The sequence below is a fragment of the Littorina saxatilis genome, linkage group LG17 (genome assembly GCF_037325665.1).
Source record: "Littorina saxatilis isolate snail1 linkage group LG17, US_GU_Lsax_2.0, whole genome shotgun sequence".
NCBI classification, from domain to species: Eukaryota; Metazoa; Mollusca; class Gastropoda; order Littorinimorpha; family Littorinidae; genus Littorina; species Littorina saxatilis.
Genome location: NC_090261.1, coordinates 47,929,667 through 47,952,726, shown reverse-complemented (window position 1 = coordinate 47,952,726; position 23,060 = coordinate 47,929,667). Strand labels below are relative to the sequence as shown.

General features: G+C 41.9%; 1 protein-coding gene across 4 annotated transcripts in view; it reads right to left on the bottom strand.

The window, feature by feature from the left end:
* Positions 1 to 23,060, bottom strand: part of LOC138953640 (homeobox protein Meis1-like) — a 261,812-nt gene that overhangs the window by 176,853 nt on the left and 61,899 nt on the right. For all 4 annotated transcript variants that reach the window (XM_070325516.1, XM_070325514.1, XM_070325518.1 and 1 more), the window contains 4 exons: positions 20,944 to 21,091; positions 17,345 to 17,395; positions 13,517 to 13,567; positions 9,912 to 10,100 (listed from right to left, as the gene is read on the bottom strand). In XM_070325516.1, the coding sequence (XP_070181617.1) occupies positions 9,912 to 10,100; positions 13,517 to 13,567; positions 17,345 to 17,395; positions 20,944 to 21,091 (439 nt within the window). The remainder of the gene's footprint in view (positions 1 to 9,911; positions 10,101 to 13,516; positions 13,568 to 17,344; positions 17,396 to 20,943; positions 21,092 to 23,060) is intronic.

Genomic DNA, 23,060 nt, shown 5'->3' with positions numbered 1-23,060 from the left:
CCCTTCTTGAGAAAAAAAGCATGTTCTGAAGTCAGTCGGTCACTCTGATCTTTGTCTGTCTGCTTGTTTTCTCTCTCTCTCTCTCTCTCTCTCTCTCTCTCTCTCTCTCTCTCTCTCTCTCTCTCTCTCTCTCTCTCTCTCTCTCTCTCTCTCTCTCTCTCTCTCTCTCTCTCTCTCTCTCTCTCCGAGTCTCTCGCTTTCTCTCCCTTCGCCCACTGACCCTACTTTTTCGCCTTCTTTTCTTCTTTCCCTTCAGACAGGGGCTAGAGTTCTTTTCGTTTTTCACCGCTGGAGAGCAGTGGTCCGGAGATGGGTCTGAAAGGCAGCCGAGTGCGAAAAAAGTGCTCAATAGGGTTTTATCGGCGAGTAATCTGATCCACACTTCGGGAATCTTACACCCATAAAATAGGGGCAAAGGGTTCGTCGTTAGTGACGTGTGAATTCAAAATTACTCCACGTTTCAAATTTGCGGAAGGGAGCAGTTGGGGCGCGATGGTCGTCGCTGATAATAACAGCTGAGTGAGCAAGCTCAGGTGAACCGGGTGAGCTGGCATCGGTACACCCGTGACCCAATCACTGGTGGTGAGTCTCGACAGATGGGAGCTCATTGTTATACCCCTGACTAACCAAATCACCTCAGATCTTGCTATCAGAAACTAACTCTAAAAACGGCAGAAAAATCGTCTCTAGATTTCTCTAAACGAGTGACTATTCGAACCAAACATCCTCTTAAAAACAATAAGCCTTTAGTGGGATATGTACTGGTCATTAGCTTGGGATTCCTCCAGAAACACATGAAGAGCAGAAGAATTACTGATGACTAAAGAAAAAAGGACGTGAACCTGCAACGTTCCAAGACATAAACATGAGTGAAAGAAAAATACCACTGTTTTCTCTGTTTTCTTTAAGTTTTATTTTTTTTAATTTAAAGACCAACCAACCTTTACGGCGCACCTGGTGCACCAGCCGATTACTCGACCTTAGCCTTGCAGCACTGTTCTCTCCTTGCCAACGACAGCAAGAGAAAACAGTGTAACCAAGCTGTCCTTTCTGCTCAAGCACAAAGGCTACATGCCTGAAAGGTTACGACAGATAGCTGCAGACAACTGCTCTTTCCTATCCCAGCACACACAACAAAACACAAAAAACACAAGTGTTCTTTCCTGTCCTGCGAATTTCTGGAACCAGATCAGAGGATGAGACTCTTCAACGTGACCTTCTACATCCTCGCTTGCCAGCATCAACCCTAAAAGACATCGTCATTTCCCCCATCTCCATACAAGACATCCAGCAGACATTCAACCACTCTTGCACTCCCTATGAAAGAAAGCAGAAGCGTTTCAGCACTTAGCTAACACAAAGGAAAGTGGGCGGGGAGATGGAGAAGAACAGGGAAGAGTTGGGGGTGGTTGGGGGTGGTTGTGGGGCGGCAAGGGGAGGGTGGAAACACCAAAGAGGGTGTGCTGCGAAAACGGTGGATTCTTTTCTATAACGCAGAAGAAAGGAAAAAATCGAGCCATTAGAACCACCATTAGAAGCGCTCGTCCTGAAAATAAAAGTGCATTGTCTGCGGCTGTGATTATCATTAAAGAGATAACCATTTGTGACAATTGTTCCTCGTGATGCCCCGATAAGAAACCCGGCAAGTCTCCTAGCGGGGGGTCTTGAAGAGGTCGTAATGGGCCATGGAGAAAACTTAATTTTTCTTTCTTCTATTTTACTCTCTCTTTTAAAATGAAAGCGTGCTCCTCTTCACGAAAAAAATGAAAGGCTGAATACCCCAAATCGTTCAAAATCGTCAGGTTTTATTTCTCTAAAACCCTATTTCGTGTAAATGCATTACAAAAGCTTCCCCTCCCCCTTTTTTTTTTTACATCAAAGTTGGTTGGGATCGCATGCATAATGCTCTCTCTCTCTCTCTCTCTCTCTCGCTATCTCTCTCTCTCTCTTTCTCTCTCTCTCTCTCTCTCTCTCTCTCTCTCTCTCTCTCTCTCTCATCAAAACCAATAGGGGAGAATTTGCAAGGAAGACACAAGAACTTGAAATTCTGAAAAGCTCGAGCCAAAAAAAGAAATAGAGAACTAATGAACTCGAGACTGGCGCCAAACAAAAACTTGAAAAGAACCGAAGAAGAAGCGAAATGGAAAAAAAAGCAAAAATAGGTACACAAAAGGCACAGATATCCTACACTATTTATGAAATCGTTGGGGCGCTTCAAAGAAGATTAGAACGTAACAAAAACCCAAACCGCGGTGGAAACCTAAGAAGCTGCAAATGAGCAAAAAAACAGACAGACCTCAGACAAACAAGTTAATCAAGTCTGCAAACAGTAATTAAGCAGGAGAGAAAAACACAAACAGGGCTTAGACAGGATATCAGCGAAAACGAAGAAGAAGAGAAGGAAGAACAAGAATGTGCAAATAGGTCAGTTGTTAGGAACCGAACACGCAACGAAGTTCTTTCCAAAAGAGTAAACCATCCCGAAGCCCGCAAGGAAAGGGAGACAGAGCGAGAGGGTAATATAAAAACAGCTCTTCGGGAAGCAACATCGTGGCAGGGTGGTATTAGGTGATATACCCCTCCTTCGCACGTCACTTCTTTTAATCACCACTACAGCTCTCCCAACGGGACCCGAGTATAGCCGGGAGGCAGCGAGCCACCCCGTGACATCCACCCTGACTTCTGCTTGCCATCAACACAGTTGTCAAAAGTTTTTCTAACCAGGGGCAAAAGTTTACACCTTAAGTGATGTGTTGCTGAGCTGTATAGTAGCCATCACATCACATGCTCGCGACTTGTCGTCAGAAAATAAAAGTGACCCACCGTGAAATCCACCTGTCCAATACCCAACCTGTCAAAGTTTTCCTACCCAGGAGCTAAACCCCACACCTCTAACGATGTGTCGCTGGGCAGTACAGTAACCATCACATCGCACGCTCGCGACTGCTTGTCAAAGAACGACATCCACCCGTACTGCTTGCCATCCACCCGGCTAATACCTAATAACCCGTGACAACTGTTCCTCACCAGGGGCTAAAGTCTACACCTTTAGTGAAGAGCATTAACGTAACCGTCTCATCACACACTCACGACTGGTCATCACAAACAATAACTTGAGGCTACTGCAAAGTGCGACTGATGTCCGCGTGTGTGTCACTGTACCATAACTGCAATCAGCCATAAACTTAAAGCCCAAACTGAAGAAACTGAGCTTGAGCCTCAGCACGCGATTGCATGGGACTGAGCGAAGGGACGAGGACGTTGAGTAAAGAGCAATCATGAGATCGAAACGCCTGAGCCGAAGCGCGACCTCCAAACTGTCACTTTTATGGGACTGGAAACGGCAGGCGGAACCGCTCAGAGACGATAAAACTCGCTGAGGCGGACGACCTGCAGGTCTGAAGGAAAAAAGGGTAGTGTGAGGAGTGTGTGTGTGTGTGTAGGGGGGGGAGGAGGGGCAAGGGAGACTTGGAAACTGACTGGAAGAGAGAGAGAGAGAGAGAGAGAGAGAGAGAGAGAGAAAGAGAGAGAGAGAGAGAGAGAAAGAGAGAGAGAGACAGATAGACAGAGACAGAGACAGAGGCAGCCAAGCGAATTCTGCAATGGCTTCGTTTTTCTGATCCCTACCTCCCTCCGTCCCAGCGAGACTAGCACACTTGCATAGAAAGTTCAGCGAGCCCGTCCTTTTTCTGTCAACTTTTTACACCAACTCCAAGAGGCCAACATTCGATGCAAGATTGCCGAAAAAAAAAAGAAAATAAGAGTCAAACGTGAGCGAAAGCAGGGATGGATATCTTGATTCTTGAAAGTTCCTTACTTCAACAAAGGGGGGAACAAAATTTAAAAGCTAATAAAGATTGTTTAAACAGAATTGTAACCGCCGAGACAGCACACACAATCACGGTGAAGTGCAATACAATTATTTAGGACACGACCTCAAGCTTACGCTTATATATTGTGTGACCTTTGCAACAACAAAAATTCACACCTGCGATTATTAGGTGTCCACTACGGACGAGTGAAGTGCTAAGACTAATCTGAGCTGGCAAGTGCCAGTGTGCAGTTAGCCCCCAGGCCTGTGACCACTGGCTGCCAAAGGCCAAATGACCGCGTTAAAAAGGTGGGAGGACCATAGCACAATCCGTCAAACTCTGACACCGGCCGTGCACGCTAATGCGTAAACACGTAGACAAACACGCTAAACTCCGTCCCGTGGAAAAATGACACTGCCCGTCGGAACGGAAGTGGGTTTAGATCGCGCGACTGACCGGCGCTGAGAATTATTGGTAATTGTCTGGTATCACAACACGAGTGGCCGCCATTGTTTTAGACGTTAGCTGCCTGATTCGGCCTATTCTGCTTCTGCGTCAATATTGGTGGTGCCAATACCACCCTTCCACTGGCAGCGTAATAAACATTGCGTCAGCAAAACAAAGGGAGCAGAATGACAATGTGTGTGGGTGGCAAGTCTGCTCTGTGACCAAGAACAAATCTGTGAAGTTTGACAATGTCAACGCTTTCTTAATTTCAAATAACTGTTCAAGAAAATTCGATTTTTCAGTACTGGTATTTTTTAAGCCTTTTTTTTCGAAACCTATAATCTAGATTCTATTCAAGGCCTGATTTATCCAAATTTGCGGAAAAAAAGGCACCTCAATCTTCAGACAAAAAACCCCATTTGTTGTGGGCAGAATCATGGTATGCTTTCTTTTTCAGTGTCATCCTCAACACTATTCACCATTTGAAAAGATAGATGTGCAAATTAGTATTAACTACTAACTGCAACATAACTACTACTTTCTCTCTGCAGCTTTCACATTTAAAGTCAGTACTACCCTCTGACCGTAAAAGCTTGCACATTTCAACCACTACATCTTCCATTCTCTACACCACTCCGAAGCTAGGAGGGAAGAGGGGGGGGGGGGGGGGGAGACCAGTCGGACAGGCAAATCGTGATAAATGTCCTCTCCCTGTTGTACGCCTGTCCGCGCCAGTTCTGAAAGCGAGGGGACACTTCCTCCCCACAGCAGACGATCGCGAGTCGGCCATTTATCATTTTCAGGGTCATTGGGGTCACCCCTTTGCGACCCGGGGTATCTGGAGCAGGGAGCTCGTGTTATTTGTCCTGTCGACTCGTTTACTGTCATCATGGAATGTACACACGGGTACATAACGCAGAGGGTGGCATAATAAAACCTCTTTCCTCCTTATGACTTGTCTTTCTTGTCTTGTCAATTTTGATTCTTTACCTTCTCGAAAAGGCTAAAGGAGACCGTCCCACCGAGTTATATATTCCCAGCGTGTGTCACGCCACCCCGACTTGTGCTAAAAACCCTGCTTGTCGCTAACGTGTTGTCTCGGTCAAACCCTGCTAAAGTGTTGTCTCCGTGTGCCGCCGCTGTTTACGACTATCTAAAACTGTAGCGGGTCTTTACGACAATCTGAAAGTGGTGTTTGCGTGATGGGGTCACTCGAAGCGCAAGTTTGAAGTCAAACCGCTGACAGATAGAGATTACACAGCCCTCAAAGGCGAGGGAAGGAGTGTACAACCGATTTAGACATCATCACGAGCATGCAACGTGATTAATCAACTTGTACGGACTGAGACAGACAAGTAGTGAAGCATTCTGACATGTTTCTAAAAGGAGAGTAGAAAAGTAAAAAAAATAAGCCGACCGATTTTATGAGAAAAAGACCTTAGTAACACACACTCTCCCCCCCCCCCCCCCCTTCTCTCTCTCTATCTCTCTCTCTCTCTCTCTCTCTCTCTCTCTCTCTCTCTCTCTCTCTCTCTCTCTTGCGCTCGTGCTCTCTCTCTCTCTCTCTCTCTCTCTCTCTCTCTCTCTCTCTCTCTCTCTCTCTCTCGCTCTCTCTCTCTCTCTCACAGTTCCTTCAGCCAAGTAAAAGAAAGCATAAACAAGAAAGACATTCCATGGAGGCAGTCTATGCAAAAATCATATCTGAGGCGGATCACTTTTGCACGCGCGCGCTCAAAAGCGAGATAAACACGAAGCCATAAAACTGTCAATACCTATCCTAATGCATCTAATAAAGCCAGACGCGATCGTTAATACTTCCCGTCTCCGAAAGATGACAGTTTCCCAATGTCTTTGTTTCTCTCCGACTAGGGCCTCCGCCGGTTTCTCATCTTTTTTCCCCCTTTTGTGTGGGTCGATGGTGACTCTGTTTCTTCTGTGCATTCGTGTATGTTGTTTTCTGGTGTTGTTTTGTAGCTTTTGTCGTTTTATTTTATTACATATTTCATTATATATATAAACATCGCGGCTGCAGTTATGATGAATATAACACTGCCAGTTTGTTTTACTGGCAATTATTTTTTTCTTCGTTCAACAACATGTTTCTGGTTCTGTAGTTTAAGTGAGATGGTTATGATTGTTCAAATTCATAACACTGCAGCTAACTTGACACGAACAAGTCAAGCCGTTCTTTATTTCAGCTATTAGTAAAATTTGCCAAAAATAGCAAGGATAACCACTGTTTTTAACATAAAACTATTCTCAAATAAACAAACATGATATTTCACTACTTTTCGTCGTTGATCATCATCATTGTTCCTCTTTCAATTGTTTTTCTTGTTTAGAACTAATTTTCTAAATCTTACTTGATTGTGTTCCCAATCTTTCGGTGAACCACAAATCAATATATAATTTTCCAAGTGGCCTTCATCTGACATTTAAACGCAGCCAAAATCAACAAGAACATCGTTATATGGACGAAAAACTCATTAGTTTATTGATCAGGTAATACCCCGCCTCAGCTAATGGTCCCGTTTGACTTTATATAGAGTCCAGATGTTTGGAGTGATTTGACGACGAATACGTGTCATAAAATGTCCGAACATCCTGTTCGTTCATACCATAATCGTTTATTATTTCGTTTAATAGTACGAGCAACATGTGTGGTCGTGTATGCTGGATGTGGTATAATATTAATAAGCTCAAAAACGGACTTTACCCATACAAAATGATCCCACTGAAGCAGAATGTGAGCTTATTCTGTATATATCGCTCGCGTAATATCGAAAGATGACAAAAAGTCAGACACAGAGATCGAGAAACTAACTGTAAACAACAGGCCACAAAACGTGGTCCCTCCCCAACCCTCCCAATAAAGCTTTGTATTTTTTTCCGTCAAGCAGCTTACACCAATATAAAGATTATCACTTCCGTTAAAAATTAATAATAATATTATGAAGAAAATAATTCTTAAAATACCACCAATGATTATGTCCTCAAAAGACAGGTAGTGACGATACAAGAGAGAGAGAGAGAGAGAGAGAGAGAGAGAGAGAGAGAGAGAGAGAGAGAGAGAGAGAGAGAGAGCGATTTGATGAAACTGACAAGCAGTAACGCAGCAAATCACGTTCGTACATCTATTGTAGCAACACAGACACAATACCTTGCTCTCTCCCTGTATATATCACTATGTTGTTTCATAAGATCGATGGAGCGAATATAATGATATGCTTCAACTGTCATAACATGATTGGTCCTGTCACGCCAGCGTTCGATTCGCATCGCACCACGCGGGGATTTACTGCCAAATTATACCTGTATCGAACCTGGCGAGGACTTTTCATTTCTAACAGATCAAACACTACACTCAAATTGACTTCTCCCCAACAGTTTCCCCACACGGATAAATCTTCCCCCCGGTATATACTACTGTCATCCGTCAGAGCCAATTAATAAGAAACAGCTGTCGATACACGTGGAGGAAATAAACGATCCTGCTAGCAACAAACATCAACATGGGGACACAGGTTTTCCGTGGCTTTACAACTCCCCGTGTTTTGTTTTATCTACCATCACCAATAACACGCCTTATTCTCATCACGGCGGGACTTCACAGCGAAATGAAAACGCAGATTCCACTCGGCTGCGCCATGTACATGCAGAGGGGGGGAAAGGGGTGAATGATAACAAAATGAAACTTTATATCGGTAACAATAACTCTCTCGTTAGCGCGTCGCTATCAAAGATCTACTACACATATTCTCTCTTGTTCATTTTCCGTTTCATGTTATTGCATTTTGCCTGTTGATTGTTTGGTTATATATGTATACATTTGCCTGTTGATTGTTTGGTTATATATGTATACATTTGCCTGTTGATTGTTTGGTTATATATGTATACATTTGCCCGAGTTTGTGTGTGTCGGAGGTATCTTCTTGCAACACAAAGAAAGAATGTCATTCAATAGTACGGCTCTTACAACAGATGTGTTTTGACAACAACAGAAATTAAACAAAATAAGCCCATGGCATGGCTTAATAGAAGCAATATATCTGCTAATGTGTTTCGACTCATTAGCGAAGTTAAAGTAAACTTTCCGTAAATCGAAAACAAAGCAGGTTTCTGATTGCAGATATATACGAGTGTGGTTGTGTGTGTGTGTGTGTAAAAGCACACTCCTTCAAGCCTTTAAATGTGCTTGGCAACGCAAAGGAATCTATAACACCCACAAAACTCTCTTAAAAGTTTTTTTTAAAAAGACCGACAAATTATGCACACAAACAACCGACCGACAAAACGCTATATAACAGACAGAGCCCGCGCCAGTTTTCATTTTAACAAAAAAGGCCGACCCTCCAGCCCCTAAACAGCCCTAATACCCAGGCCTCAGACTTTCCATTGGACTTGAATACAGGGGGCTAGGTCATAACTCAAAAACCAGGGACCCCCTACCTATACATTGGGAAGAGGGGAGGGGGGGGGGTTGCTGAAAAGGAGGGGGGGGGGGGGGGGTCTTTGCGGGGTGAATTTCTGCATGATTAATTCCAGTCGATTTCTCGCCGATAAACAGGCAAATGACAAACTCTTGTCGAGCCGACTTTGCTGGAGATAGCCCTCCACGCTCTGACTTTTAATGAAAGAGACTCTCCTCCTCCCTCTCCCTCCCCCCCCCCCCCTTTTTTGAGTTAGAAATCTTTAGCACATAACCAACCTGACACTTTGTGTACTCAACACAAAATCTAATCTAAATAAAATCTCAAAAAGTAAATCGTCAAAACAAGAAAATCGCGGTTTAATTGGCGAGCACAAAAAAAACACCAACCTCGGACTTTCTTGCTAGCTCGATATTATCTTGACATATATGCTTGAAAAAATGGCAGGCCCCATTTAGTCTGTCTCAATCGATTAGAAGCTGCGTTCATAAATCAAACTCATTATGTCTAATCTCCAGTCGTATTTCTCTGACAATATCGCGTGTACACCAAGAATATTACTAAATCAATGTCTATAATCCCATCACATTTCTTATAGGTACAGCAGAACACCATCTGACGAGGAAGTACTAAACGACTAGGCTGGCTAATGACTCGCTGGGGTTGTCTTACTTGTAAACCGCATATGAAAAGAAGCGGCTATCATAACGGTAAAAATCACATATTCAGTACCCCATTCTAAATATAACCGCATAAGTGTCCTAAAATTGTGTTTACCATCTTCAGCAAAGGCACGAACCATAACCACATCATAAAACACAGAGGCTCAAAACAACTAGTCGAGAATCGGAAAATAATGTCAAGACAAAATGACGAGTGCATGGGCTTTGTTTCTGTTCATTGTATCTTTTCTTTTCTTGTTCGTTGCAAATGAAATTGTTGTAATTGCACACAAACAAGAGACATAAACAAACCAGCAGTAGCACACACACACACACACACACACACACACACACACACACACACACACACACACACACACACAGACTAACAACACTGCTAAAACAAACAAAATCACACATTTAAATCAGCAAAACAAACAAACACACAACAACACAAACACCCACATACTGCTTACAACACACCCACGAACCCACCAACCAGACCAACCAAACAACCTATCCCCCCCAAAAAAAAATCAATTAAAAAAAAACGTTCTTACCTGATCGGTGACATCAGAATGAGTATGATCCAAGGGGTTTTCAGACACGGAGGTACTTGTGGAGGAACACGATTTTTGCGGAGTTGGGTTCGAACCCCCATCTCGCTCGTCGATGACCAAGTCTATGGGCATTTTCCCCTTCAAACAGCTGATGTAGCGATGACAGAAATTGTCACACAACTCGTGCACCTGAAAATAAAAAAAAATCATGTAAAGTTTGGTTGTTAATGTGTAAAATTATCGCAGTTTACCGAATTTGGTTGGTTTCGTTTTGGAAAAAGAATGGTTAATTTATTTATAAAAAAAAATTAACTGTTTGAATGGTTGGATTTATCAATCAATAAATGAATGAATGTATTTAAACAAATAAATAAACCGACTTTAAAAAAAATATTAAACGAAAACAGAAAACGTATTACGCCGTCGTGCAACATTTGTAATTCCATCAACAATATTTTAAAATTCACCATGGTTTCAAAATAACTTTCAAATATTGTTAATTTATGCTCCAACTCAAGTATTTCAATAAACCTGACAATAAATACAAAGTAACAATTTAAGGATGGTTTTCTTTGATCGATGTACGAACAAATCAAGAAGCAACATTAATGAAGAATAGTGAGCTAAAATCATACTGGATATTTTAGGTCGTGAGGGACGGGATGGGGAGGGACGGGGAAGTAGACCTATCCTGCGCATATTGTTTTCGGGGGGGGGGGGGGGGTTCTCCTGCTGAGTTGCGGTGCATAAAAAAACCTGCTTGCGTTGTAAAGACGACTGTGACGTTTTGTACCGTAAACAAAGGCTAACAGGTTTGCGACAAGCTTTCTATTCCTTCCGATATTATTACGCAATATATTGTGCTACAAAATATTGCATCGTGAATTTTGTTTTAAAAATCGTGCTACACGACAAGTTCATTTCCATTTAAACGCACGCATGCCGGCGCTGATAAACCGCTCTTAAAACCCAGCAACTCAAGGGAACCTGTTATCAGTTTCTTTGAATCGAAATGCCGGCAAACTGTAGAAAAAGCGGGTATGCAGGCTTGTGGCCAGTTGGGTCTCTCAGTTTGGGTGGCGAGATTTTGTTTGAGTTGGTTATCAGTTGGGCCATACTGCACCCCTCAGACATACCCCCCTCTCACCAATTTCTGTCTCCCTCTCTCCTTCTCTGAGATATCACCGCTACAGGCTGGCAAATGACAACACAAAAGGTGCGGTCGCCACGAGTTCTCCCCCTTTTGTCTACTCTCGTTTGTGGTCGATAGGAGAAGTCCCGAAAAGTGGCCTACCCCCCTACGAGCAGACGTATTCACGACCACACAAGCAATGCATTCTGTCTACCTGGTCTTATTCTGTGGGTTTTAAGAAGATTTTTTTTCAACTAAATCATGATACTTTCTTTCTTTCTTTATTTGGTGTTTAACGTCGTTTTCAACCACGAAGGTTATATCGCGACGAAAATCATGATACAAAATACTTACTTCGTCATTAATTTCTAGTACATACCCGAGCGTTAAACAACAAAAAATGCCAAAATGACCATAATTTAGAAGATTAAGCCACAAAAAGAGTGAAGCGAGAAAAACTAGCTAACTTTCATGAGTCACCAAGAACAAGAATGGAATTGGCCAAATGTAATCGATGATTTCTTAATTACTAATTTATTTCCGAGTGCAGTTTCCTGCACTGCACAACATTTTGATAACACTACGAGGTGGAAAGCCAAACAAAGACAACAATCCTCACTTTCAAAATAATAAATATCCTTCATGTCAATAATGGAATGCTCGGTTGTTCACTGATTCTATATCCCGTCCCATATCTCCTCTACCTTGCTTTTGTTGTTTGCTAACTTTCTCCTCCTAGCATAAGTGAAATAATAAATAGATCCCTGCGCCTTGAGTCCGAGTCTGGAGATACGCGCGCGATATAAGACTTCATATAAAAAATTAAAAATAAAGGGTAGTCAGAAATAGCTAAAAACGACTAGACAGGGAAACAACAAAAACACCAATGCACCTTAAAAAAAATGCCTTGTTTATCTCCATCTGTGCTCTTTGCACAAAGACATTTTCTGGATGAAAACGAAGGTCGTGTAAGAGTGAAGTGGGGTTGGCTGCATTCACCATTCGCTCCGTTTCTTCCTTATCGTGCAGCGGTCTATTTGAAGAGCAGAACGTCGAACCTGCGTTATCGGGGCCCGAGACCCTAGAAAGCTAGCGGCCAGCATTCCGCCGTCGTGAGGCATCGTACACGATCCCGTGTCTTGGGCGCTAGGCTAGAGGACTCTAGTCCTCCTCCTGAGGTTATCGGAGGCATCTCCAAGGAATAGCGAGGTGAGCGTGTGAGGAGCTAGAGATTTCGAGCTCAGCTTATGATGGGGTTGAAGAAAGGGCCTTGGCTTGGTTGGTGTGCGTGTGTGTGTAGAAATGTCTGGTTTACAATCGTCGTTGAGTCTTTCCACCTTCTCTCTCTTGTCTGTCTGTCTCTCTCTTGAATGTTTCCTCTCTCTCTCTCCCCCCCTCCCTCTCTCTCTCTCTCTCTCTTTCTCTCTCTCTCTCTCTCTCTCTCTCTCTCTCTCTCTCTCTCTCTCTCTCTCTCTCTCTCTCTCTCTCTCTCTCTCAACCGGTATACTTCTCTTCTGCCTCCCTCCCCTACAACCCCTATCTTGAATAACCTCGCAGCTAGGTACCCGGATATTCGCAAAGTGTTTTAAAACACGAACAGTAGAAACGCCGTATTTGTTCAACGAGAGGTGTGGCACACATTTTTGCCTAATGAAGTCTCAGAAGTCTTGCCAGTTATCACAAAAAATCGGGACTTTTTTCTCCCTATTTAAATTCTCAGGACCTACCGCTGCAAACAGGACAAACCTCTTCAGGGGTCACCTACAAGCTTTCATTTTGTTTTCGACGCGAGTTTCAACCGCAAGTCTTTTCCAGGTCTACAGTTTCCGACAGAACAACCTTTTGGTAGGGTCACCTCAAACCTTTCATTTTGTTTTGAACGCGTGTTTCAACAGCAAACCGCTTCCTACATCTATCGCTTCGGGGGTCACCTAAAATCTTTCATGTCAATTTTCTGTATGTCCCTCAACAGCTAACCTCACTGGCATACTCTGACTGACTGAGGTAACTAAATTAGCTGTTTGAACAGAGAAGAAAAACGACGAGCTTTTGCAAGGGTCACCTGCAATCTTTCATTTCAATGTTCAACGTGTCTTTCAACAGCACCAAACCTCACTGGCGTACACAGATATTGAACCCACAAAACTAACAGTTCGAACAGGAAATAACCGCACACGCTGCCGAGTAGACCATACTAGCTGCCGGGAAAGAAGGTATACGGTGGAGGCGCCTTTAAACCAAGATGGCGGCGAGTGTTGTGAAATTTGACACTTGTTTCTGGCTTGTTCCTTACGCATGGCTGCTTCGGCGATCTTATTTTCGTTCACGGGATTTTTCTAGGGGCATGGGGGAGGGAGATTTTTTGGGGAGAAAGGCATAGGACGGGTATTTCAGCTGCTTGAAATAATACCCACATGCTATGTAACAACAAAGAAAGAAAACAAACGATTTTTCATGGGAGGAGAAAACTCACCTTTTCCAACTCCAGAAGGTGAAACCGTAAAACTTGAATGGCTTGAATCATCTGAAATGCAAATAGTAAGTTAGTCACTGAATATCAGCCAGCATGAAATGAAAAAAAGAAGAGACAAAACAACAAACAACAAAAACTAAAAACAACAAAAAGCAATTAAACTAAGAATTACACACGAGGAAAATAAATGTATTCAAGACCAGAATAAGTAAGACTGCTTTAAGTGGATGGATGACAACAAAATCCACAGAAAACGTAACCCCCCCCCCCCCCCCCCCCCCCCTCTGTCTCTGTGTGTCTCTATGACTCTCTATCTCTCTCTCCTTTTCATCATCCTCCATCTCCTCTTCCGTTGTTGTGCCAGGCGTGCACGCCAATTACAGATTAATTTATTCGTGTGTTCGTTTAACCTAAACTTTCTACAGCCTTTTGCTGCGTGTTAAGTGTTCTTGGTTCATAAAATTCCACTGACCCGTTTTTTCTTCCTTCTAGCTTCACTTCCTCTTTTCCCCTAACCCCCTCCTGCGTTTCCTATATCCCTATTTTCCAAACTTTTCCATCTTGCAGTAAAGACAACATAAATGTGAGAAGCTAGAGCTTTTGGATGTACAATCCCTCTATGTGTGTGTGTGGGGGGGGGGGGGAGTCGGGAGGGTGTGTGTGCGTGTGTGTGTGTGTGTGTGTGTGTGTGTGTGTGTGGTGTGGTGTGTGTGTGTGTGTGTGTGTGTCTGTCAGTGCTGTTGGATAGTTTGACGGTCTGTCTTCTCTTTGGCTGACTGTCTGTCTACCTGTCTGCTCGCGTGTCTGCTGTCTGTGAGAGACAGGAGGGCTTGTTACAACTATTTGCTAACAAACGAAGCAAAACTGACAGCAGACAGTTTATTGAAAAGCACCGGAAGGCAAAAACACACTTTTTCTTGCAGGAACACATACAAAAATATACCTCCCCCCAAAAAACCAATTCTCCTGCGAGAGAAAGTAGGGTAAAAAAAAAAAAAAAGGAAGAAAAAAACCACTCACACACACACACACACACACACACAGAGAGGGAGTGAAACGTGAATCGATGAAATGAACGATTTAACACAAAACTCTCTTGACTGGATGAATAGAACGACTTCACACACAACTTTTACCCCACCAGCTACCTCCTTGTGTGTGTGTGTGGTGTGTGTGTGTCTGTGCCTGTGCTTAGCGCTGTGCATGTGATTATGCCACCAAAACCTCACCCCTTACACTACCATCTGGGGGTCCGTAGAATCGTTTCGTTCTGGTTTGTGAAGGATAAAGATCGGAGTAGCATAACAGAAAAGCGAGCTTGGACATGGAGTGAAGAGGAGGAGATGTGTGTAGCGGAAGGAGTTTGTGGAGGGAGGGGGGGGGGGGGGTGGAGGTAGTAAATGAATAAAACCAATGACAACTTGGACATCGATGTATGGATTGATAACAGGGTGGGTGAGGAATGAGGTGGGGAGGGGGTCAGTTGGTATGTATAAAATCGGAACGAGCTTGGACATACAATTAATATATTGTTGGGGGGGGGGGGGGTGATATGTTTGAAACACATAGGGGTTGGACATAGGGTGAAAATATTATATCTGTTGACGAAAGGGGGGTGGGGGAGAGGGAGGGAGTAGCATAAAACTCAAAACGAAGTTGGATACAGGGTGAAGTTAGAAGTGATGGCTCACAAGTATGAATGAATAGAGAGAGTGGGAGGGGTAATGCAGGGGTGGGGGGGGGGGGGGGGGGGGGAGGGCCAGAGGTTAGAAGGTCCTATGTGTGTAGTTGGGCGGTTGCACAGAGCTAGGTTTCGACTCCGCTTGGCTTGGCTACTCGTTCTGCCATCTGGGTCTGCCCCCTTGGGGAGCTGAGATTTTCATATCTCTCTCTCTCTGTCTCTCTCTCTCTCTCTCTCTCTCTCTCTCTCTCTCTCTCTCACACACTTCCACCGAAATTCTCTCTCCCCCTCCCTCTCCCCCCCCCCCCGCTCCCCCCCCCCCCCCATCCAAACTCAACCAGCTCCACAACGGGACCCAAGCAAGCAGGTCGAGTCGGAAAAGCCAGCAGAAATCTAGCCTGGCGCCTCGGAAGCAAGGGCGCTATTTTCAGAATTTCCCCAGCGAGAGCATGCTTCATTACAGGGCCAGTAACGGCGGCCAGGCTACACCGTTCACTCGGAAACCCTTTCCCCTCCATCGCCATCACGGACAGCCACAACCACCACCACCACCACCACTACGACAACAACAACACCCACTTTCAGTTTCACCACCAAGAGGTTTGACAACTGCAGCCTGCTTTTCATGTTGGCACTACTGACCACTGCGCTACTGAGGCGCTCAGACTAGAACATTTGGTCTTTTTTTTATTTTTAGACTTTTTTTGAAAGAGAAAAGTTGGGTTTAACTGAAATTAGAATTAGGAATGTAACAACAAATCAATTCTTTCTATCCAATATCTTTTTTTTTTGAAATTCAATACTGATGGCCATTTTTGATAACAATTATATTTATATGCTTCATTTTTGTTTATCTTCAATATTTGTTTGATGTCTAGCGAAAAGGTCGTTTTACTCTTCACTTCCCTATCCCTTCGAATCTGAAACTTAATCGAAATGTTCAAACTAATTCCGTTAGCACATTACACCAAAACAACAAAAACACAGAAAAAAAAGCTATCTCCCGACGCCTGTAGTGGCAAAAGCCCAAAGCAATGGAGGTCAAACTCTAACCAAAAACTAGTTGTGTAGACGGATGCGTTTTGTGGCACGGTGTGACATGGCCAGGGACTAAATTACAGAGCAGGCGTCATTCTGGCATCGATGACAAGGCATAACATGGGAGGGAGTGATAATGGTTCGGGGGAAAATGTGTGTAGGCAGTTTGGTTATCTTCGCCGTCATCGGTCGTTGTGCGCGAGAATTCTGAAATTTGAATTTCAGAGGAGAGTGATTTATGCTCTTACTGTGGCTCCAGCGATGGAGTTCGTTCTCGCTCTCGGTTTACAGTCTTTCTTTTGGGAGAGAAGACGAGAGGAGAGGATTTTTTCTGTTTTCTGTGAATGTGTGTGTGTGTGTGTGTGTGTGTGTGTGTGTGTGTGTGTCTCTCTCTCTCTCTCTCTCTCTCTCTCTCTCTCTCTCTCTCTCTCTCTCTCTCTCTCTCTCTCTCTCTCTCTCTCTCTCTCTCTCTCTCTCCCACGCCGACCCCCTCACCCCTCCTCTCTCTTAGTCCACAACGGAATGAAGCGAGCTAAATGCTTGTGTGGCCAGATAGGATGAAAACGGGCCTAGGCTGATGAAATTGGGCAGTTCCGCAAGAAAAATTATGAGTGAATATCGCGCGGCCACTGGCCACTGGGGAATAGACTAAATGGTAGTTGTGGCTTTCTGCGATGGGGGAAAGGATAATGGTGTAGTGAATGTGGTGGCACTGCTGAAAGCAAGGATATTTAGATCTAGTAGTACAGTTCACTCTTGGCTTGGACAGTCGATTTAGTTTGGCTGCTTGAGAAAGTGAGAGGGGTGTTTGTGTTTGTGTGGAAAGAGGGAGGGAGTAAGAGTGGAGGAACAAACACCAAACCATGCGTACATGCAGACAAACTGTCAGACAGACAGACAGACAGACAGACAGACAGACAGACAGACGAACGTACACACACACACACGCACACACACACACACACACACACACACACACATACTCACACACAAACAAACACAGAAAAAATCAACAACAGAAAACATGATGGACATCAAACAGTCCTAGGAACTGTGGACTTACATAAAACTAGAAAGTTAAAACAAATTATAAATAAAGCCAGACTTACCAGACTATCCAGCTCGTGGTTGGTAGAAAAGAGCGGTTTATCCGACCGAGACTGTCTCCCCAGTAGAGGAAAATGGAAAACAAATACCATGGTTAATCGAGAACAATTTAATACATATGAAGACAAGTACTTGACACTAGTCGTCCACTTAATAAAAAGTAAAAAATAAACACACACAAGAAAAACAAAACTTAGTGCCACAAAAAAATTAGTGAAAATCGAGGAGCGAAACTTGAGTAGATCTATCTGTTTCGGAAAATGTCAAAACGGTTAAAAGTACAAGTGTAAAAAAAACCTGTGAAAATCGAAGAGCTTAGTATCAGACAAAAACGGCAGTAGCGAAATAAAAATAAAAATAAATAACACACACACACACAAAACAAACGGTGCCCGTTTGTTTTTGTTTTTTTGTGGTTTTTTTGGCATTAATTTACAATGACATTCTTTCACCTGCGATTACCCCCAGACGTTTTTATTATTGTCCACAACCATATCCTACTCTTTAAATGACCAAAAACAATTTTTTGGTTTGACAGTATCAAAGACCTAACACAAAAGGTGCTAGACAACTGATACTAATACCCTTGTGTAATCACATATCAGCCCCAACACCCGCAAACCCCCCTGTCTCTGTATCTCTTTCTCTCTCTCTCTCTCTCGGTCTATGTTTTTCCTGTCTTGCAACAGTCTCTGTCTCTGTCTCTATCCCTGAATTGAAACCTCAGCATCCTCTCTCTCTCTCTCTCTCTCTCTCTCCCTCTCTCTCTCTCTCTCTCTCTCTCTCTCTCTCTCTCTCTCCCTCTCCCTCTCCCTCTCTCTCTCACTCTCTCTCTCGTGACTGACTTCGTCTTCTTTTTTTCAAGGCAACACACAAAACGGCCTCAGGGGGGTATCGGTTACACTCAAGCCAGATGATGACAGTTTTAATGATGGTGGCCGCTGCGTACAAACGCAAAGTCGCCCATATTTAGTTGTGGTCGTGATAGTAGTTGCTACACTATGGCGGAGGATTTTTTAAGTTCTCGAGTAAAGTGTTGTCGGATTATGACTTATTCCTTCTGACAGCCGCGCTTAATTATACGGGGTGGGTTGTGGGGGGTGGGTGGAGTGTGTGTGTGTGAAAATACTACTACTACTAATAATAATAATAATAATAATAATAATAATAATAATAATAATAATATTATTATTATCAATACTGCTTAGTTGCAAATGAGACAAAAAGGGGATGAAATAGAAAAGAACAAAATACGAAACACATAAAAATATTTTAAGAATGATTCAGTAGTCAAACGTTTTGACATTTTTGTTTTCAAACGTAATATGTTAAGTTTCCTTGTACATTTCGATTTTAAACGGGACTTTGCAGTAGTAATCTTCTCTTTGTTTCCTGGTTTCACATATTTCCTCGTTCCCTAACTATTCATTTTATCTCACTTTATTTTCGGTCGGATTTTAACTGCATTTATAATTCATCTTCTAACGCTGAATCTCTGTTTTACATTTCCCCAATAGTTTTACTTTCTCTCGTAAACGCGCACAGCGATCGAGGAAATAGGCATGTACTAGAGGGTCACAAAATCCACGCACAAACATTGGCGTTCGCCGAGGGAACATGGGTGGGGGGGAGGAGAAAGTGATAGATGAGTGTGTCGCCGAGCGTCACCGTCACAAAGACACGCGTCATGTCAAACCAGCGCAACCACCCACCACCCCCCTCTCTCTCTGTCACACACACACACACACAAACACACACTTTGACTGGTATGCATGTATGCCTGTACGTATGTGATAGGATTGACTTTTTCCCCTGTTGCTACGCTACCTTCAGGCTAAACTTGCTTGATGAAGTCATAAGTTTATTCTATCCTCCTATACGACGCCACTCTTTAGTCGGACATATGCATGCTATAGATATGTATTAAGTACATTAATTGTATCCACCAAAAAGTAAAAATAAAATGTAAAAAAAAACAACCGCCTACGTCAAAGGGAAGAATTGCAAAAAAAACAACTACATATACTAAAAGAAAATGTAAAACAGAAGATGTATCAGCTGTCACTTCAAAGACATCAAAATTCTTATTGGCAGAAATCATTTTCTCCAACGTCGCATACACATACACAAATGTATAAAGCCTTACTTGTCCAAGAAACAAGTCAACCAAGTGGGAAGTTGTTTTTACTTGCATTCCCTGACATGTCATTTCTTTGCAACCTGATTTCTTTGAAAGAATTCTATATTACACTTTTTTTTAATTTACTCTGTTTGTTTTAATTATATATATTATTTATTCAAGAAAACTCTTATTCTGTTAAAAAAAAGAAGTAATAAGTTACACGGAAAAGAAATAAGGAGTTAAAAAATAAACAAAGTAATAATTCAAAAACAAACAAAAAAAGCATTAAAGAAGTTAATATAAAAAAACTTTTTAAAAAAAGTCATAAATGCATTTGCGAAGCTTTGCAATAACATCGGATTTACTGTGTTTATAAATAAAATAAAACGTATAATATCTCAAAATAAAAGTAAATAACCAAATGCAATTTAAGCTTGATTTATGTATAGGGTTGTTGTTTTCTTGGCATGAATAGATATAAGTAAGTAAATAGATAAGTAGATAAGTAAATAAATGAATAAAGAAAGAAAGAAAGCAATAAATCAATGACAAGATGAATAAATAAATGAAGAAATAAATAAATGAAGAAATAAATAAGCTAAAACAAAACAATCGATTTTGCTGCCTGACACAACATTCAATCTTCCTCCACAGGCTGACCTCAAAACAAGAAAACTCAGCCACCGAGTCATGTATTGCTCACACTGAGCTCAGTGGATATTTAGCTCAGCTACTATCTGTGAATTTAGCGGCACGGGTTAATATTGTTGGAGACACTTCTCGCGATGTACCGTGCAAATAAACGTTTTACGGGCCAACGGGTCGCAAGGCATTGAGCGGACGATAGTTTCACTGGCCACAAAATGGCCACAAAACAAACCATCGCGGAAGGTCTTTCCAAATCAAAAAAAGCTAAACGTGTGCTATGTCGACAAGTTGTAGATTTAAAATATTTTGCTTACGTCTTTAATTTTAGTGAAGGAATTATTGGCGTTACAGTAAAATAGCTTTTACGATCTTTGAACAGTTGACACAAATGAACGTATCCGGATATGTCAGGAACATTTACTGAATACTTTCTGTTAAATCTTCATTAGTTTAACTTCTAAATGATTATTAACAAAATATTTCTATAGGTGGGCAATTTCAACAACAAAAACTTAAAACTTAAAAAAATGGCGATTTTAATGCGTTAAATATTTCTGAAAAGAATAATAGATTTATTTAATTTTCAACAAAAATCGCAACCAAAATATTTCAAATTGAAAAATATGCAAAATGAATATAAAAAAAAGATTGTTTCGAACACTTGTTTCATTTAGAACAGCGACGGTAACTACGGTGCCGAGACACCAACCCGCAATTGAAACAAACAGACCGACAGACAAACAAACACACACACACACTCTCTCTGTCTCTCAATCTATCAATCACCATCAAAACGGTAAAGAAAATAAGATAATGAAAGGTTATACTTACGAGCACTTGTTTGCTAAAGACAGCTATATCCTCGTTGAAGGATTCGGAGGAACACACATCTCCTCCTGCCACCCCTGGTTCCCGGGGGGTACACGTCGCTAGCTCACACTTTTCAAATATCAAAGCCAGCAGCGGGAACAACGGATGTCTGCAAACAAACAACCATAAGTCAAATATTATAATAAACATTATCAATCAGAGCGATACCAAGAATAATAAAATCAACAACAAAACAACACAAGAACAACAACAACAACAACAACAACAACAACAACAACAACAACAACAACAACAACAACAACAACAGCTTCCAGGGAAAATGAACATTACTGTAAAGTTTGTGTTTGTAATTATTTCTCATTAATATAAGTTACAACAGATTTGTGATGTATGTAAAAAAACCAATATATAAATATATATTTATTTGCAAACAAACAAACGTACTAACAAATGAAATAAGTGTGTTGCATTTTTGACTCAGGATTTACAAATTTACTAAATATTGAAAGTGAATCGCAAATGAAACCCCTCAAAGCTTTTGGTCATATAAAACACAATTTTGATGGAATAAAATAAAAATCAAGACTCAAGACAAGTAACACGCAGAAAGCCAACAAGGGGGATAAATAAGCGGAAGTGAGACAGACGCACACACAGGCGCGCAAAATTCGACGAGAAACGTCTTACCTTTCCGCTAGGACAAAAATATGTATGCGACGAAATAAATAAATAAACAAATAAATATTAATAAATAAATAAATAATCAAATAAATATTGTAAAAAACAAACAACTATATGAAAACTATCTTTCCAGTACGAGGCATTGCTTAGAACATACAAAGGCTTTCCACATAATTTATATATTCGGTTGAGGAGGGATCGGATAAAACGCGGTTATAGGAGATAAAACAAGGAAAATGCGACTGACAAAAATTAATATAATTGGCATTTATGTTGGAAGAGCGAGGGGGGGGGGGGGGGGGGGTAAACGTTAGTCTTGCGGCGAAACCACAAGAGGGGAGTGGCTGTGAGGCAGGGGGATTTAACAGATTAAAACATGAAACTGGTGGATGTTTCCGAGGCATATTGCACGGAAAAAGATTCTAACAGAATAATTATACATCTTTGCAGGAAGAATCACATAACTATTTTGTAGCTTGGGGGCCAGAAACCCCAGATAATTATATTTCTCACGAAGGTCTTTCCCAGCCTTGGCATGAGTAGCAACAATACGGGAAGGGGGAGAGCGAGAGAGAGTGAAAATACGTGTACGTTTCAGAGGCGAGCGTGTTTGCGGGTAATTTTATCCGCCATGTTACCGGGGCCTATAGTTTGTGGGGAATATTCCACTGAATTTGTTGAAACATTAGCAACGGTTGTGTACGCTTATCCCTTGTGTGAGAAGCAAAAAAGGTATACAAGTTAATATACATTAAAATGGATTCAGTGTTTCCTTGTGCCATGTCGCATAGCAATATAAAACAGCGCGTATTATTGAATGAAGTGAAATATAACCGAATGCTTCTGTGATTCCAAAACATTACGCTGTGTTGTAAAACGCAATAATTAACCATAGCAGTAACAGAAAATAATTGCGAATATAATTGTTTTGGCAGACATAACATGGAAGCAGAAGAAGGGAATCTATCCACTGACCTTTCAGGTTTGCAAAAATTGCTTTCTCAAATTGTAATCATTTTTGTCCCTTCATGATCCAACATTGTTTCAGAAAAATATATGCACAAACACAAAATATAAAGAAAGACATAAATTAGCTACACGCAACACACACACACACACACACACACACACACCCACACCCACACCCACACACACATAAACATAAGTAATAAAAGTCAGGAAAAAACAAAACAACAAATTCTGACAAAAATATAAAATAGTACACAAAACACAAAATCCACAATAACAGAAAAAATAAATAAACACAAGCAAGGAAAACAACAACAACAACAACACAAATCTTGAGACAGAACCCAGTGAAAACCCGTACACACACACAGGGACACAGCAAGAAAACCTACCCCCAGAGACAAGACAAGACAAGACAAGACAAGACAAGTATAAGAACACACGATACAAGAGACAGAGGGGTTAGA